Genomic DNA, 16,778 nt, shown 5'->3' on the forward strand with positions numbered 1-16,778 from the left:
TAAATAAACCACATCTCCTTGACTTCAGGACGCATGGCGGGGTGCTCGTGGTTACCGTGCACGTGTGGGTGTGCCATTCTCTCCACTCGCTCCCCCGCGTGATCATTTTTGGTCAGGGTTTTGCCTTCCTTACACTTGGTTTGGGCTGATGTTTACAAGCACCTGTGAAGAAGGCAGGGGAGGTGGCTTAGTGCAAAGCCACCCAGCGAGGAGAGGCAGGATTCCTTGAAGGGTGCGGCCGAGCTCTTAGAATGGAAGCTGCAGGGTAGCCCGAGAGCATTTAGGACGTTGTAAACAATGTAGATGGGGTTGGAACGCTGGGTGGGAGGGCAGAGGTGAGCTCACAGGCTATGAATGGAGAAGACAGGGGTGAGCAGAGGCCAGCACAGGGGCCTCAAAGAAAACTGAACTAATGTGATCAGAGGGGTCCAGAGGTTTCCCCTTTCGTTACACATGTGGCTGATGAACCTTGGCCAAACCCTTAAGAGGGACTGTAGGAACTAGGCCTTAGGCCATCTCACTGCAGTTGTCACTCAGTGGGGGTGGGGAGAGACTGGGGACTGGACGGGCAGAAAGCCACGAGGATGCAGTGATGCCTGTAGAGGAATTGATGGACCTAGTGCAGACTGGCTGAGCTAAGGGGCACATGTGGCAACTCCCTTTCAGGGTGTCAGGCTTGGAGAATGATATGGAGACACCAAAAAAGATGCCAGCCGGCACAAGCCTCCCATTTTACAGATGAGGAAACTGAGACATGGAGGGGTGAGGGATTTCCTAAATTCCTCCAGTAAGACAAAGGTGGGAGTTGAACCAGGGCTCAGAGCTCAGTGTGGGGGCCAGAAGGTGGAAGGGTGGGTGTTCTGGGGAGCTTTTGGATGAAAAGTGGCTGGCACTGGCCAATGAAGGTCTGACATGTGCCTGTCCTCTCCAGGGGCGCCCACCCGCGATGTCCTGCTGGTCTCTGCCATCATCACCGTCAGCCTTAGCGTCACTGTCGTCCTCTGCGGCCTCTGCCACTGGTGTCAGCGCAAACTGGTGAGGCTCCTGAGGGCCCCTGGGCGGGGGATCTGGCCCTGCACCCCTTCACCCTGCAGCCACAGGCTTGTGCGCTCTCTCAAGTGCACGCCCCAGATGGACCACTTGCCCGTGGAGGCACAGTTCCATGGAAATTCCTACTATACGCACACCCTGTTTGCCTGGGACTTGATCCCATACATCTTTACACTCAGAGCCACACATCTAGGGGCACATTCATGGACAGCCTTTGGTCTCAGTCATCGCACGCTTGCAACTACACACACACACGTGCACTCGTGCGCACGCGCCCCACCTCCCGCATAAAGAACCGCAGACTCACACGCACAGACTGAGAATTGAGGCCCCTCAAACGCCAGCGCCGCGCCGCTCCCTTCTCAGTCCCCCTAGATGGGCGTGGTTGAGCCGAGTCTCCTGGCCAATGAGGAGGCACCGCCCGCCCCGCCCCGCCCCCCAGCAGCCCGCACATCCATCCTGATTCTCCCCGGTTTGTACAAGCACAAACGGCTTCTTTTCATTTTTAACGAGGGCTGGGAAATTAAAGAGCAGGATTAGGCCATCAATAAGTAACGAGATCGTCTGGAGGGACATTCATCACCCAAGGGCGCTGGGAGGGAAGCCGGCTGAGCCACCTTCCCCGCTCACCCACCCGAAGCCCGCAGCTCTGCAAGGGCCACTGCCCGCAGGCCCGGCTCCCTGCCACTCACGTGGTGTTCCACAGCCCTGCCCTGCAGCGTGGTGGGCTGCAGGGGACCACAGGGGGCGCCCTTGATATATGGTGGGCCCAGAGGTGTCCAAGGTGCGGGGCTTTGCAGGCATCCTCCATCCCGAGTGGAGAATGGTGTGAGCAGGGGACAGGGTGCCACATCGGAGACCCCCATTCTCCCCTTGCCCAGTTCCAGAGGGGCCATAAGTACAAAGGGTAAGGGCCATGGCCAGGGGCACTGAGTGGGTGAGGGCTTCGTGCCCCACTACCATGGAGAAAGAGGAGGAGCAGATAGCCTTGGGAAAGGGTTATGGGATCTTGTAAGGGACTATGAGACCCAAGCAGCCCATTACCTAGCATCTCCTTCAAGAAAGGCAAACTCAGGAGCTGGGAGTCTACCTCTCCATCCACCCTGGGCTGTTGAGCACCAGGCAGCTCTGACCCCTGGGCAAGAACCACAGAGGCCAGACCAGCTCCGTGCATACATGTATTCGAGCTTGCATGGCCTGGCCTGCTCCCTGCCTACAGGTGTGTGGTCCTTGGTTGGCTGCCATGCATTGTTCCCAGGTCCCATGTGTCTACCCCTGTCTCAGAATTTCAGGGGAGGTGGCAGAGGGAACTTGGCCACATGCCTTGGTGTGCAAGGATCCTCTGAGGCCATGGGAACCAGCTTACACTGCAGACCTGTGTGTTACATGACTCATTTGGCTGTTTCTGTCAGTGTTTGAAGGTGGGGGAAAGCAGGCACTGTTGGTGACCTTGCGTGTGCATGGGGGCAGGGTATGTGTGTGATTTGTGCAGAGGGTGTTGACTTTAAGGGCACTGGTGCAACGTGTGTGTGTGCGTGTGTTTTTGTGTCTATCCTGATCCGTGAGATGTGGGTTATATCATCAGATCTTTGTGTGGCTGGAGCTGAGGTCTGCCCCCATCCCCCCAACCTCTCCTGCGTGTGGCACAGTGCGCGTGCCTGTGTGTGTGTGTGTGTGCTGAAACATGCCTTCCAGGACCAGGTTACAACAGACCCCACTCTCAGCCCCACTCAGGGCAAAACCTGGGGACAAGAGTTCAAAGATGACAGCTTTAGGAGCTGGAGGAGGCCAGTGTGCAGGGAGAGCTGGGAGATGCAGAGGCAGCCTCTTCCCTGGTCCCAGCATGCCCCCAGCCACCAGCCAGGAACCCTCCCAAGGCTCCAAGGTACAGTCTGTCCTTCTTGACTCAGTAGAGCATTACTTTCTCAGCCCTCCAACCTGCCACCTCCAGCCCTGGCCCCAGGGGTCCCGGGTGTCATGGAGCTTTATACCTTGCTCCATGGACTGAGCTTTAAAATGCTGTCCCCACACACAGTTGCTGGGTTCTCCTTGCCTGCCTGTCCCCTCAGCAGCAGTGACGTGATACCCTGACAGCCCAGATCCCATTTCCAAACATTAATAACTTCCTTAATCTCCAGCTGGCTTTTTCTGGATCAGCCTGGCCAGCCCCCTCCCTGCTAAGCCCGCTGGTGGTATGGGTTTCTTTGCAGCCACCTAATGTCTCCTGAACCTTCCTGGATTTCCTATTGGCTTGGGTTGCCCTATTCAAGTCCCCCCGCCCCCCCATCAAGCCCTGCCTTGGTTCTTCTCCATAGATCCTCCTGCTGCCAGTGATAGCTGCAGCCAGAGGGGAAGGTTCTCTGAGCTGTGGGAGGAAGAGGGACAGACAGAAGCTCCCAGAATGTCCTGGATGAAGCAGGATCACCAACCCAGCCCAGGCCTGCTGCCTTGGAGAAGGGGCAGCCAACTAGCCTGAGGAGAGGGCGTCGACCAGGGCAGGTCCTCCTATAGAGACCAGAAAGATGAACGGGGCGAGGGGAGCGCCGCGGTGCCTGCAGGAGGGCCCACCCTTCCCCAGCTATTGGAGTGCTGCCCAAGAGCAGATGCTGGGCTCCTGCCAAGGGTCCTGCCGGTGACAGCGTGGCCCCTAGGAGTTCCAGTCGGCACTGGGAATAGTGTGAAATTTGAACTTCTGGGTAATGATGGGGGTGACAAGAGATCTGGGAGAGAACAACTTTTATAGACCCAGAGGGTCCAGCAGCTCTGAATTTTAACTCCGGGTTCTGGCTCAGAGGCGCCAGCCGGGTCCAGACCCTGGGGTGGGTGGGTCCATAGAAGAGGCGCGTCTACTCGATGGTTTTTGAGAACTGCCTGGTGAGTGCCAGGCCCCCTCTCAGTACCAGGGGCAGTAAGCTCTGCCTTCGTGCGGCTCCATTCCAGGGAGAGGGAGCTGAAGCGAGCCACCAGAAACAGTGCAGTCTGGGACGGGCGTATCATCCTTTGGGAGTGCGTCTAGTGATATCACACCATTTCGGGAAAGAGGAAAGAGATCAGAGGGGAAGGGACTTGGCCAGAGTGGCACAGGGAACACCTGACATCACGGGGGCCAAGATCAGGAGCTCCAGAGATGTAAGGGTGCTGGCGGTACAGCGAGGGCCCTCCCCTACCCTGTCCTGGGAGCTCCCTGGCCTCTCCCTGGACAGACAGCTCCTGTGGCCGGGCAGGGGCTGCAGCTGGCAGGAACCCGGGGAAGCGCCACTCTGATGACTCTCATTTTGCTTTTGGGAGGATGAAATAATTGACTGTTGTGGCTGTGGTGCCGGTGCACATGACAGAGTGTCGAGGAAGCATGTGGAAGCATGTGTGTCTGTCTGTCCCCACTGTCCCTACTGAGCCAGGCAGGGGCAGGCCAGTGCCAGTGGGCAAGTGGACCTAGCGGGGGAGACAGTCTCCGCCCCGGGCAGCCTCCACCCTCCGCTGCCTGTATCAGCCTGGAGCGCGGTCCAGACCCGGGGCCCACGGGTGCGTGTGAGGACGCTTGGTGGCAGCCAGGAATGTTAATGGGGCCGGGCTCTGCATGAGCTAAATTTAGAAACCCAAACCGAGAAGGTGAATGGTGCTCACCTTCCTGGCAGGCAGGCCCACTGGCCGCTGCAGCGTGGCCCTTCCTCTAGCTGGAGGACCTGGGTGTCCGGCCCCTGCCCTCCCGCAGCCGCCTCCTCCTGCTGGTTTGAGGGACTCGGGGGGATGTCCGGGGGCAGGCTGCCACCCACGCCCATGTCAGAGTCATGCCCACAGCCTCTTCCCACAGCCCCTCTTCAAAAGGCCCTCGCAGCCCCAGGGAGCCCCAGGCAGTGACGGAGGCAGCATGGGCAGGACTGGGCACGCAGCCTTCTCCCCGCCCCCACTGCTCACGTCACTGGCCACTGCCAACCTTGCCCTACAGGGTGCCACCCCCACCATCTGGGGGTGGTGACGTGGACAGTGTGACGTGGCCAGGCGCCTGAGAGCCGTCTGTCCATGGCAGAGGGAACTGTTTCTGGGAGCCAGGCCAAGGCCCAGGAGCCGGGCAGACAGGAGGAGCCTGGTACCTGGGGGTCAGGCTTGAGGTGCAGATGGTGGGTGGCAGGCAGGTCCTAGAGCCCGCTGGGGCCCAGGAGCCACCAGCCAGGGAGCAGGTACTGCTGGGACTGGCACCGCCCGGTGGTGATGCCCACACACAGGCCCTGGACCATGTTGCCAAGGCTGCACTCTGATCTCCTCCCTTTACCTTGGGGTTCCTGTTCTGGGGAGGGGGGAGAGTCCAGTCCTGGCCCCTGAGAGTGACCCTGGTGCTGTCTCCACAGGGCAAACGCTACAAGAACTCCCTGGAGACGGTGGGCACGCCGGACTCAGGGCGTGGGCGCAGTGAGAAGAAGGCCATCAAGTAGGTGCCAGGCTGCCCGCGTGGGGGGCACACAGGCCACCCAGGTGGGAGGAGCCCCTCCCCTCCTCAGACCTGACCCCACACACGATCCACAGCGTCCCACTCACCCCCAGGCCATGCTCAGAGTCCACTATGCACACTCCCGGCACCTTGGGGTGACCCCAGCACCCTCCTCCTCTGCCTGTGTTCCCCAGTCCCTCATGACATTTCAGAGCCCCCAGTTCCTTTTCCTGGCTGTCCCCACCCCAGCACTGTCACGCTCCACCTCAAGTCTGGTTGCTGGTCCCTCCATCCAACCCTCATATCACACCCCTGTCCTACCCCTGGCTGGTCCCCTGAACCTCTAGGCTCCTCCCCAGCCCCTGCAGCTGGGCTGGAAGCCGCCTCCTACTGGGCTCAGGTTGTTTGCTCAGATCCTACCCATGACTGGAGGGTGGGGCAGACAACCTGGGGACCCCGGCTCGTCCCAGAGCCGGGCCTCACTGGAAGCAGAGCCTTGGGGAGAGGCCCCTCCCTCCCCTGTCCCCACCTCAGGTCCTGCTGCCTCTGACCTGCTCTGGGACCCCGTGTGGCAGACAGGGCTGGCTTCCCCCTGCAGACCCATTGGCCAGCCCATTACTGAGGGTCGCTGGGAGACCCGAGAAGGCCCTGCTCTCCTGGTGGGAGTGGGCAAGGCTCTGGCGTGGAGGCCTTCTCCGGAGGCTCCGTGCCCACCAGCCATCCCATCCCAGCCCTTTCCTCCCTATGGAACCCAGGCTTTCCCTGGAAAGCCCAGGGAAGGATGGGTCACCCTCTCTTAGCCCGTCCAAGACCAAACCTGCTGGCTGAGGGGCTCTGCCGGGAAGCCGAGACCCCCAGCCCCTTCCCTCCTTGCCTCCAGGCCTGCTGCCCCACAACCGCCCCCACCCCGCCCGCGTCCCACGCCCTTGCCAAATGTTTCCTTCTCTTCTCTTCCTGCCGCTGTCCCTCTGGGTCCCTCCTTCCCACTTGGAGGGCCCCCTCCCTGCCCCTCCTCCTTTTTCATCTCTTGCTCTGACCCTGTTTGGGCCCTTTATAGAAACCGCGGTGTGTGTCTGGGTGGGGGGAGGGAAGGGTGGGCCACCACGGCTGGGTGGGCGGAAGGCTGGGAGGAGGCCGCGGGGAGTCTTTGAAGCTGGTTTGGTTGCGTGCTCTCTGTCTTCAAAGCCGAGAGCTGCCAGGTCTCAGGGGCTGCTGCAGAGCACAGGCCCCCAGCTTTCCAAAGGTGGGAGGGACAGTGTGAGGGCAACATAGGGCTATCCACAGCCACTGGCGGGGCAGAGAGACTGTCTCTGCCAGGGGAGCAAAACTGCTTGAACAGGGCGCACGTGCAGAGCCAGGAATCCTGGAGGGGCCCTGAGGAGCAGGGTTCCCCAAGACAAGGGGAGACAGCAACACTGTCCAACCCACCTCTGTACCCTGAGCCCCACCATCCACAACCCAAGCCCACCCCCACCCCGCTGGGCTGTTGTACCCCCTGCCCAGGAGAGAGGAAGTCCCTGCTCATGTCCATCTGACCCACGTTCCCGGGCCTGTGCTATATATTTACTGCACAACTCCTGGTGGGCCTAGGACCTGCCCAAGGGATCATCTCGTGAAGGATTCTGGGAAGCTGCATTCCTTATCAGTGTTTCCTTAACTGTGTTCCTTGGAGCACTTGTGCCCCATAAATGATTAATGGTTTACCATGGCTCAGGGGTTCCACGTGCAATCAAGTTTGGGGAACACAGCATACCCTGTCTCCCTTTCGGTGATACTGATAGCCATTGGCACATTAAAGACTCTGACAAGTCCTGCAGGAAAGGAACCAGTGTTCCCCACACTTCTTTAATCGAGATCCTCTTTTCTTGTGCCAAAGTGAAAAACCCGAGGGACCCTGGAGCTCCATGGAACACAGGGCAGGAAACCAGCCTGGCAACGATGACACTGGAGGATCTTTTTCTCTAGGACCCAGTGTTGGACCACTCTTGATTTTGGAGATCTGAAGGGAGAAGGGGAAGGGAGGCCATCTACCTGCTCCATCTCTGTGACATGCCTGATGCAGGGAGGCCCCACCCACACCTTCCTGTGGTGCCCTGTGGCCAAGGTACCCAAAGGACAGCCCTGATGGGGACCGGTCATTTGTCGAGGGAGCAGCTTCCCCCGGGCCTACCCCAGCCCTCACTGACGCCGTGAGCTGGCTCAGGGCTGGCGCTCTGAACGTCGCGCACGCAGCCCCCCAGGAGGCTTTTCCAGTGTGCACTCCGCACAGTCAGACCCTGTCTACACCAGGGAGGCCTAAGGCTGCTGCCTCCTCTGAGCCTAAGTGGCAGCTCAGCGTCTGTCACCTTTTGGGCCCCTGCTCCTGAGTCTGAGATGCAGAACCAAGGCCAAGGTCAAATTCTCAGTGGGGAAAGAAGCAGGTCCCCCAGAACATGTTTGCTTGGTCATCGGGGGCATGCCCCCACAGTGCCCGTCCCCCAACATGCCTGCCCTTGGCCTGCTGCCTCGGCCCCCTCCAGGCACCCTCCCAACTTCTCCCAGAGCCCCTTCCCCTGTGGGTCACACATGGCTCCCTTCCAGAACGGTCATTTGGCCTGGGAGCTACCTCTCTTTTCTCTGTTCCTTGGAAGCCTAGGAGTCTGACAAAGTGGTGGAGACTCTTGTTCTTGACTTCTAGGGTCTTCCGGCCACCCCCTCTGCCCGCCCAGACTTCTGCCACCTTGCTCTCTTGGAAGTCCCCACATTCTGTACGTGCCTAGCATGCTGGCTCCTCCAGCGTGACAAGCAGAGCAGGAGGGGTGGGGACCCCAAGGTGAGAGTCTCCTAGGAGCCCCGCAGCTCCACTTTGGAAAAGGACAGGGGCACAGGGCAGGGCTGTCCTAGCTGGCCAGCCAGGGACTTGAGGCTGAGGCCCCACATCATCCCCATCCAGAGAAGGGCAGCCTCCACGCAGCCCCCAGAACAGGCCCCCTGTGCCGGGCTTTTCTCAGCAAGGCAAAGGTCGAGGGGCATTTCCTTTCCCGGGGGTCTAACCCCAGCACCACGTCTGTCCTGAGTGGAGATGCTCTTCAGCTCACAGAGACCCCCAATCTCACGGACACACTGCACCCCATTCTCGCCAGAGGGGGCGAGAGGGCAGAGGAGGCCAATGCGGGGCTGAGAGACGGGCAGGGGCAGCTCAGTGGAGAGAAGGGGGAAGAGCGCCGCCAGCCTTCTCCTTTGACAGGCAGGGAAACTGAGGCCAGGAGAGGTCATTGGCAGCAGGATCGGATCTACTTTCCATCGCCTCACCTTCTCCCACCCCCAGGCCCCGCCCCCTCGCCTCCTGCCTGCTCTCATTGTCTCTCTCTCTCTCCCACCAGCTTCCCAGGCGCGAGGCTCCCGTCTGCCCATCCGCAGCTTGCCTCCTCCCTGTTCGGCCTCTCCCGGCCGGCCCTCCAGTGTGTGCGTGTGTGCGTGTGTGCGTGTGTGGGCTTGCACACGTGTGTGCGTGAACAGGTGCCCGCTCAGGCTGTGGCGCCCGCCTGCCTTTCTTCCTCCTGCAGGAGCAGACCCTCGAAGCCCCGCCCTCAGGGTGCCCACCCCGTCCCACGTCCCTTCTGCCCCCGCAGGACTTGGCGTTCTTGTTTCTTCTTGTATCTCCCTGTTTTCTCCCCTCTCTCTCTGCCCCTCCAGCGATCTAGACAGAGACTTTTGGAATAACAATGAAAGCACAGTGCAGCAGAAATGGAGTTCCTACCCTCCCAAGGAGTTTATTCTAAACATTTCACCCTACGCCCCTTATGGCGACCCACGACTGTCCCTCAAGTGAGTGACTTTACCTGGTTTGATCATATGTACAGTATCCGCGCACGCCCTCCTCCCCGTCCCTCCGGCCCCCTGACTTCCTCCCCTGCTCCTTGCCCCCCCAGCCCCCCATGGGCAGGCTGGCCATGGAGACGAGCAACCCCTCCTGCCCCGCGCCTGCCTGCCCTGTCCCGCCCCTGCCCCAGGGCCAGCCACGCAGGAGAGCCCCCTCCGCAGCCACCTGGCCCCAGCTGCCCGCCCGCCCGCCCTCTGTGCAGTCAGGATGGGGTTGCCCGTTCGGTCCCTCCCTCTCGGTTGTGGCTCGCTTTTTCCTCCCTGCTGTGTGCTGCTGCCGTGGCTGCTGGTGGTCGGTGGTCGGTGGTCGGTGGTCCGTGGCGGTGGTGGCGGTGATGGTGGTGGTGGTGGTGATGAACTCTGACTAACATGGCTTTCTCTCTCTCCCTGCCTGGGGGCCTCCTGGCCTGGACAGCCCGCTCTTCCTCCGTCGTTAACCCTCCGTTGTCCTGTGGGATAGAGTTGGAGGTGGCTGCCCTCCCCTACCCCCGCCGCCCCTGCCCCAGGCGGTGGGGAGGGGCCCCCCTCCATTGTCGTGGTGCGTTGTTCTCCGACCCCAGCCCACCCGGTGCCCCTTTCTCCTCTGCAGGCTCCACTGTTAACCCATCTGCAGTGCTGATGTCTCTCTCTCTCTCTCTGTCTGTCTCTTGTCCGTCTGTCTCTCTCCTTCTCTCTCGCTGTCTCTTTCTTCCTTTTATCTGTCGTTGTTCTCCTCCTCTTCCACCCCTCCACCCCCACGTGTGGCCTGTCCTCTCTCCCCCACCGCCACCCCCGGTGCCCTCTGGCCGGGCTGCCTCGTGCATGCCTCAGTGGCACCCTCCTGTCGGGCGCCAAAGTGGCCGCCGTGGCGGGGCTGGCGGTGGAGCGGGAAGGCCGGCTGGGGGAGAAGCCGGCGCCGGTGCCACCACCCGGAGAGGACACCTTGAGAAGCGGCGGGGCTGCCCCCAGCGAGCCGGGCAGCGGTGGCAAGGCGGGGAGAGGCCGCTGGCGGACGGTGCAGAGCCACCTGGCCGCAGGGAAGCTCAACTTGTCCAAGTGAGTGATGGCGCCCCATGGCCGCCGGAGCCGCGAGCTCAGGCCTGCCCCCGCCAGGGTGGACAGCGGGACCCCTGGCATGCCCGCTGCTGCCCCCAGAGGTGCCGTCCTCGGCCTCTGGCTCATTCCATTCCTCCGTGAGATCCTCCCATCGCCTTGCCATTGGGCACAACTAACTCAGCCATGCGGCTCCATTTCAGCCTCTGGCGGCTACCCATCCGTCTCTTCCTTTGCCAGCACCAGTCATTCCATTCTCCCTGCCCGGAGCAGCTTCATTTCAGTCCTGGGGCCATCCCACCCTCTTTGACTGGCCACCCCATCTCAGCTGTCAGGCAGCAGGCCCGTGGTAGTGGCACCATGAGACCACCCACCCTGTGGAGCCAGCCCACCTCAGCCGTCTCTGCCATTCATCAGCCCCTGGGCATTTCCTCTTTCAGCCAGCAGATGGCTCTAGACCCAACCTGGAGCCTTTCCATTCTGGACCACCTGGTGACTCCATCAGCCTACCCCAGTCTTGCTTGTACCATGACACCATCCGTTGCAGAGTTTCACCCATGAGTAGCCAGCCGCCCCATTGGCTCATCTCATCTCAGCCATCCCCACTGGCTGTCCCAGTCTTGGTCAGTGAGCTGTCCCACTGTCAGCTGCTGGGATTGGGTGTTCTTGGAGGTTGGGTTGTTGAGCCCCAGCTAGCTTCTCTCCAGACGCCAGAGGATGGTCTGGATGTCAGGCAGAAGAGCTGTCTGAGATTGTCAGTCAGTCCCACTCTCGGGTGATAGACATAGGCTAGGGTTGGTCCCTATGATGATATGCACCCTACCCCCCCGGGGGCAGGGTTTTCTCATCTTGGCTTTTAGGAACGTCCAGTTCCCCACAGTGGAGCCCTTCCAGTCCTAGGTCCCTCCACTGTGGCCATTCTCATGCATGGCATGTGGGCTCCACTTTCAGCTAGTGGAACAGCCCCGCTAGTGGATCAGTCACCCCCTTAGCATGCCAATAGCCGTGACCCCTTCTTAGCCCTGGGCCTTCCTGTTGCGCAATACGGGCCCTCCTGGTTCTCTTTACAAGTCCCACCAGCAGGACCACTGAGGGCCACCAGGCTGAGGCGTCCTTTGCTTGCTGGCTTAAGTGAACCACGTCTACCTCTCCCCTCACATCCGGCCTCAGGAAAGTCCCAGAGGAAAGCCCCACACCCTGCCAGAGTTAGATCCTGTGCCCCACTCTCCCCAGGTCGCCCTGACCAGTCTCGAGGCTGGCTAGGCCGCCATGCCATTTGCTGGCTTCAGGCCTGAAGGAACCAGTTTTAGTTTCCTGTGACTGAGAGGTTGTAAATTGGACTAATTTTGGATGTGATAGGAAACCAAAATGAGGTCAGCAAGGAGGAGGGGGAGGAGGCCGCCAGTGTGCTGTCCTCCCTTTGCCTCTGCCGGCCCCCAGGGAGCCATGGGCCTACCTGGCCAGCCAGACCTGGGCCTGCCCCTGGTGATAGCCCTGATTCCAGGCCTGAGGCAGGCAGGGTTGCTGCCCCTCCAAGACTGCAGCTGAAACCATGTTTTGCTTTCTTCTTTCTCTTTCATTCTCTCTTTACTATACTCTCTCTCTCTCTCTCTCTCTCTCGCTCTCTCGCTCTCGCTCTCTCTTTCTCTCTCTCTCTTTCTCTCAGCCCACAGGGGCAGCCTAACTGTTGTCTTTTGGTTCCCAGGGTAGGTTCAGGGGGTGAGCAAAGCTGAGGTCTGGCTGCCGTGGTGAACGTGGCTCCCAAAGGCCCTGGGACCTCCTCTCAGGTACTCACAGGGGTGCTCAGCTGCCCGGTGGTCCTGGACCAGGGGCCTGTAGACATCTTCAATAAAGGGCCAACTAGGAAACGCTTAGGCTTTGCAAGCCAAGCTGTCTCACACCGTTCAACCCTGCTATTGTAGCCCGAAAGCAGCTACAGACAGTCTGTAAACTCACGCCAGTGACTGTGTTCCAGTAAAACTTTATTTACAAAGCAGTGTTGGGCCGGATTCAGCCCACAGGCTACAGTTTACCAACCCCCGCCCTAAGCACTTGGAGTGGAAGAGGAGGTTTGAACTCTGAAGTGCAGGGAGGAGAAGCAACTGACCTGGAGCTGTTCAGGTCAGGCTGTGGCCCGGTCTCTGGTGCTCTAGTGACAGCCTGCCTCTGGCCCTGCCTGTGGGATGTGCTGAAATCTCTGGTCAGGGCACAAAGCAAGCAGGTTATGTCCAGGGAAACCACAGACTCCTGACTTCAGACTCTGGCCTGGGAGTGTTCACAGATACAGCACTTCCCCTCACCTCTGTGATGGAGGTGACTCAAGTTGTACCATTGTTCTGAACTCCCATCGTACAGATGAAGAAACTGAGGCCCAGAGGGGCGAAACTTTCCCAAAATCTTGCAGTGAGTAAGTGGCAGAGATGGCTTTGATCCCAGGTCTCTGACCCTACACTGCCTCTGACCTGCCAGGTCCAATTTCCTGCCCAGCTTCCCAGTGTTCTCCAGAGATGCTGGTGGACCTCATGAATAAGACAAGATAGTTCCCCCAGTGCACTGTCAGAACTGGGAGAAGTGGCCGATAAGTGGTTCCTGGGACTTCCCCTCATCTGTCCTCTTTCCTTGGTCCCCTCTTCTTGACCGGGAGTCATTCCCAAGCTACCAGGAGAGGATGCTGGGCAAAGCTACGCCCCAGAGCCTGACTCCTGAGGCAGCCTGGACCTCAGAGCAGAGGTCTGCGGGCCCAGGACTCCTCCCTCCCCTCCAGGGACAGATTCTGAGGCTGGCTGGCCACTCCACCTTACCAGGCATTACTAGGCCAGCCGGGACGCTGGCCTGGATTTCCTCACGTCTCCAAAGGGCAGCAGTACGTAGTATACAGAGACAGGCTGTCCTGGTGCCCCTGTGAGACAGCACAGGGAGCAGCAGCAGCTCCATTCCAAGCCCACAGGCAGCCTCGGGCCCAGGGACCTGCCTTCACCACGCAGCCGCCGCCCTCAGGTGGGCAGAGAGGCCGGCCCAGACAGGAGGTGTCAGGGCGCTAGCCGAGCGGGGCCAGAGGGCAGAGCGGTGGGGCCGACCTGGGGGCCTCAGGGCGGGCACGCGGGCCGTGTGGCCTCCTGGGTGAGGCAGTAGCAGCGATGGCGGCAGCGACAACTCGGATGGCGGCTCGGCGAGGTCCGGCTGAGCGCGCCCTGCGGCCCTCGGCTTCTTTCTCCTGCACTGTGATCCCTTCACCTGCTTCTCCTTTCTCTCCTCTCCTCCACCCGCCCCAAGTTTCGAGGACTCCACCCTGTCCACGGCCACTACCCTTGAGTCTATCCCCAGCTCCGCGGGAGAGCCGAGATGCCAGCGACCCCACACCCTGATGCGGCAGCAGAGCCTGCAGCAGCCCCTGAGCCAGCACCAGCGGGGCCGGCAGCCCAGCCAGCCCACCACCAGCCAGAGCCTGGGCCAGCTGCAGGCCCACGCGGCCTCGGCACCGGGCTCCAACCCCCGGGCCTATGGCCGGGGCCAGGCTCGGCAGGGCACCTCGGCCGGCTCCAAGTACCGGGCGGCCGGGGGCCGCAGCCGCTCCAACCCAGGCAGCTGGGACCACGTGGTGGGGCAGATTCGAAACCGAGGCTTGGACATGAAATCCTTCCTGTAAGTCCTCCCCTTGAGCGGGCCAGCCCCCGACCTTCCCCTTCCAGCCTCCTTCCCCCCAAATCTCCTTGGGAGCCGCTGGTCACGTGCCATCCTTGGGCCTCATATCCTTGGCCGAGTGCCAAGCAATCTCAGGGGTCCCCTCGGCAGCCTCCGCGGCTGGTGCCCGAGCATCCCTGTAACCTGAGCTACCTCCACTCTGAAGACCCCAGAACCTGCTCGGGGCTCAGAGAAAGTACCCACCCCTCCAGAGTTAAATGGAGACGTTAGACATGTCACAGAAGTCCCTGAGCCCCGTCTCCTCCCGGTCAGTCCCGGGCTGCTCTGGGCCTCCCCGCCAGCCTCACCTCTGCCACGGTCCCATCTACCCCTCTCCACCCTGAGGCCACTCCAGCTCCAGAGCCCTGCCCTCCTCTCTGTAACCTGACTCTGCCCCACACTTCCTCCCTCCCTCCCACTTCCCCTGTCCCTGCCATCAGCCTTGTCCCCTATCTCTTCGACCTTCTCTAGTCACCTGTCCTCCAGCGCCTGCCATGGCTTCCCAGGGTTGCTTCTTCCCCATAATGCCCCATCCCCTGAGGACAAACCTGAGATGCTCCCAGCGCTTCTGGATGTGTAAACCGCAGCCTTCTCTCGAGCGCACAGGCCCAGAAGGAACCCGCCACCAGCATCCATCCGACCTTAGCCACTTGCCCGGCTGTTAGCACCCCTGCTGCCTGCCCTAACCCGTGGGCCCCTGCCCAGCAGCCTTCTGGGCACCTGTACTCACTCTCAGCCCAAGGCCGGTGCGGCTGTAGTGCCCAGCATCACACCCTCCAGCCTAACATGGGCTTCCTTCCAGGCTCTGGGGTCACTCTGGGGTCTCCCCTGAGAGCCCTTTTCAGGAGCTGGTGACCAGCACAGTAAGCCTGGGAGAGGAGAAAGGGGGGAAGAATGGTAAGCCCAAGACAAAGGCCCAGCTCACTGGGGCAAGATACTGGGATCTGGAAGGCGTACAAACTCCTCAGAGCATCTGTCTATCCAGCTCAGAGTCCAGCCAGAGCTTCCAGGATGGACGGGAGCCATGCCCCTGGAAAAGGCCCTTGGACAGAAGAACCAGCTTTCCAGGCTCATGCAAGAGCCCTGTGGCCCCAGCCTAGCCAGGTGCTGGCTAGTCTCTCCTTGACAAATCAGAGTGGCCTATTTGCTGACCCTTCAGAATCCCCTGGATCCCTGAAGCAGACAAGATGCCTGGCAAAGTCTCCTGCCTGGGATGGATGTGGTGGCCCTGACGTGGACCTGGAAGACTCAAGGAATTGGTCTACAGGCCCGCTGGGGCCCCACGTCCCTCTGCTCCTGCTTCCTATCCTTACAGCCTCAGGCTGTGTTCAGGATCTCCCCAGCTGCAGGAAGAGCCCTGAGTACCAAGTTCTCCTTGCCTCACCTTCCTTGTCACCCAGGACCTGATGAGTGTCACTCTCCTGCCAAGATCTGTGCCTGCACTTCTGCCACACAGCAGCGCTCCTTCCCCTTACCTGCCTCCAAGCTCACCCCACCTCTCAGCCCCACCTCCTCTACTTGCCCATTACGGTAGCGGTCAGGACTCGTGTAGCCTCCATCACATGTTCCTTTTTCCTTTCTTCTTTTTTACCCTAGCCCTTTAAAAATATAAAAAGCAGCCAGGCATGGTGATGCATGCCTATAATCCCAGTCACTCGAGAGGCTGAGGCAGGAGGATCGCAAGTTCAAAGCCAGCCTCAGCAATTTAGTGAAGCCCTAAACAATTCAGCGAGACCCTGTCTCAAAATAAAAATATTCAAAAGGGCTGAGGATGTGGCTCAGTGGTTAAGCATCCCTGGGTTCAATCCCCAGTACCAAAACTAAATGAATGAATGGATAAATAAATAACAAATAAATAAATAAAATATACAAAGCATTAGCTTGTGGACTGTATACAAACAGGCCATGCACCACCATTTGCTGACCTGTGCCATGCAGTTCAGGTGGCCCATTTCTGAGACTCTGCCCTTGCTCCCAATACTGAGGCCCCTTCAGAGTGTCAGATTGGGAGGGCTGTCCACACCCTGCAGGACCCCACCCTTTTGTCAATGAGTACAGCTCCCTCCAACATGGCCAGCTTCTCTCCCAACTGTCTGGCTCCTGCCCCTTGTCCCACCCTTGTGGCCCACAAAACTGCAGAGAATGACAAATTGGGTATTTATGCAGAGGCCGCTCTGTTTTTTAAGAAGAGCAAAAGGAGTATCTGAAAAATGCATTAACCGGGGAAAAACATGTTGTTTTCGCTGGGTTTGCCTTCCCCCAGCTCACCAGCTCCTGAGCAGCCAAATGGAATTTTACCAACTCTGAAAGTGGACCGGTGAGCAGAACAAAGGAAACAGGGTTCATCCTTAGGGAAGTGGCAGAGTCGCTCCCCAAAAGTTAAATGCAAGAACAAGTGTCAGCCTGCAGATCTGTGCCCAGGACAAAGACACAAAGACAAAGAAGGATCCTGCAGCTCCTCAGCTTCCTCCGGGTGCTCAGTCCCTGCGGAATCTTCCTTTCTCCACAACCCCTGTGCTCTGGTCACTTGTGGCAGAGACCATTTCTCACCTGTTGGAGTGCCCTTTTGGGGAATAATACCAGCAAGCTCTTGCCTTCCTTCAGTGGTTGAAGTGGTAGATTCCTGACCCAGGATCTTCTCCCTTCCAGAACATTCCATCCATCTTGTCATCTTTCCTTTGACCCTTCCTGTGACTGGCTTTCCTGCTTGCCCCATCCGAGAACGCCT

General features: G+C 59.9%; 1 protein-coding gene across 8 annotated transcripts in view; it reads left to right on the forward strand.

Moving 5' to 3' along the window:
* Syt7 (synaptotagmin 7) overlaps positions 1–16,778 on the forward strand; it is a 60,968-nt gene that overhangs the window by 21,504 nt on the left and 22,686 nt on the right. For 2 of the 8 annotated variants that reach the window (XM_047516784.1, XM_047516786.1), the window contains exons 2-6: positions 932–1,035; positions 5,397–5,476; positions 9,152–9,283; positions 10,148–10,372; positions 13,643–14,011. In XM_047516784.1, coding sequence (XP_047372740.1) covers positions 932–1,035; positions 5,397–5,476; positions 9,152–9,283; positions 10,148–10,372; positions 13,643–14,011 — 910 coding nt within the window. The remainder of the gene's footprint in view (positions 1–931; positions 1,036–5,396; positions 5,477–9,151; positions 9,284–10,147; positions 10,373–13,642; positions 14,012–16,778) is intronic. The other 6 variants (XM_047516785.1, XM_047516788.1, XM_047516789.1 and 3 more) reach the window with 6 other exon arrangements.

Source organism: Sciurus carolinensis, chromosome 11 (assembly GCF_902686445.1).
Source record: "Sciurus carolinensis chromosome 11, mSciCar1.2, whole genome shotgun sequence".
Classification (NCBI taxonomy): domain Eukaryota; kingdom Metazoa; phylum Chordata; class Mammalia; order Rodentia; family Sciuridae; genus Sciurus; species Sciurus carolinensis.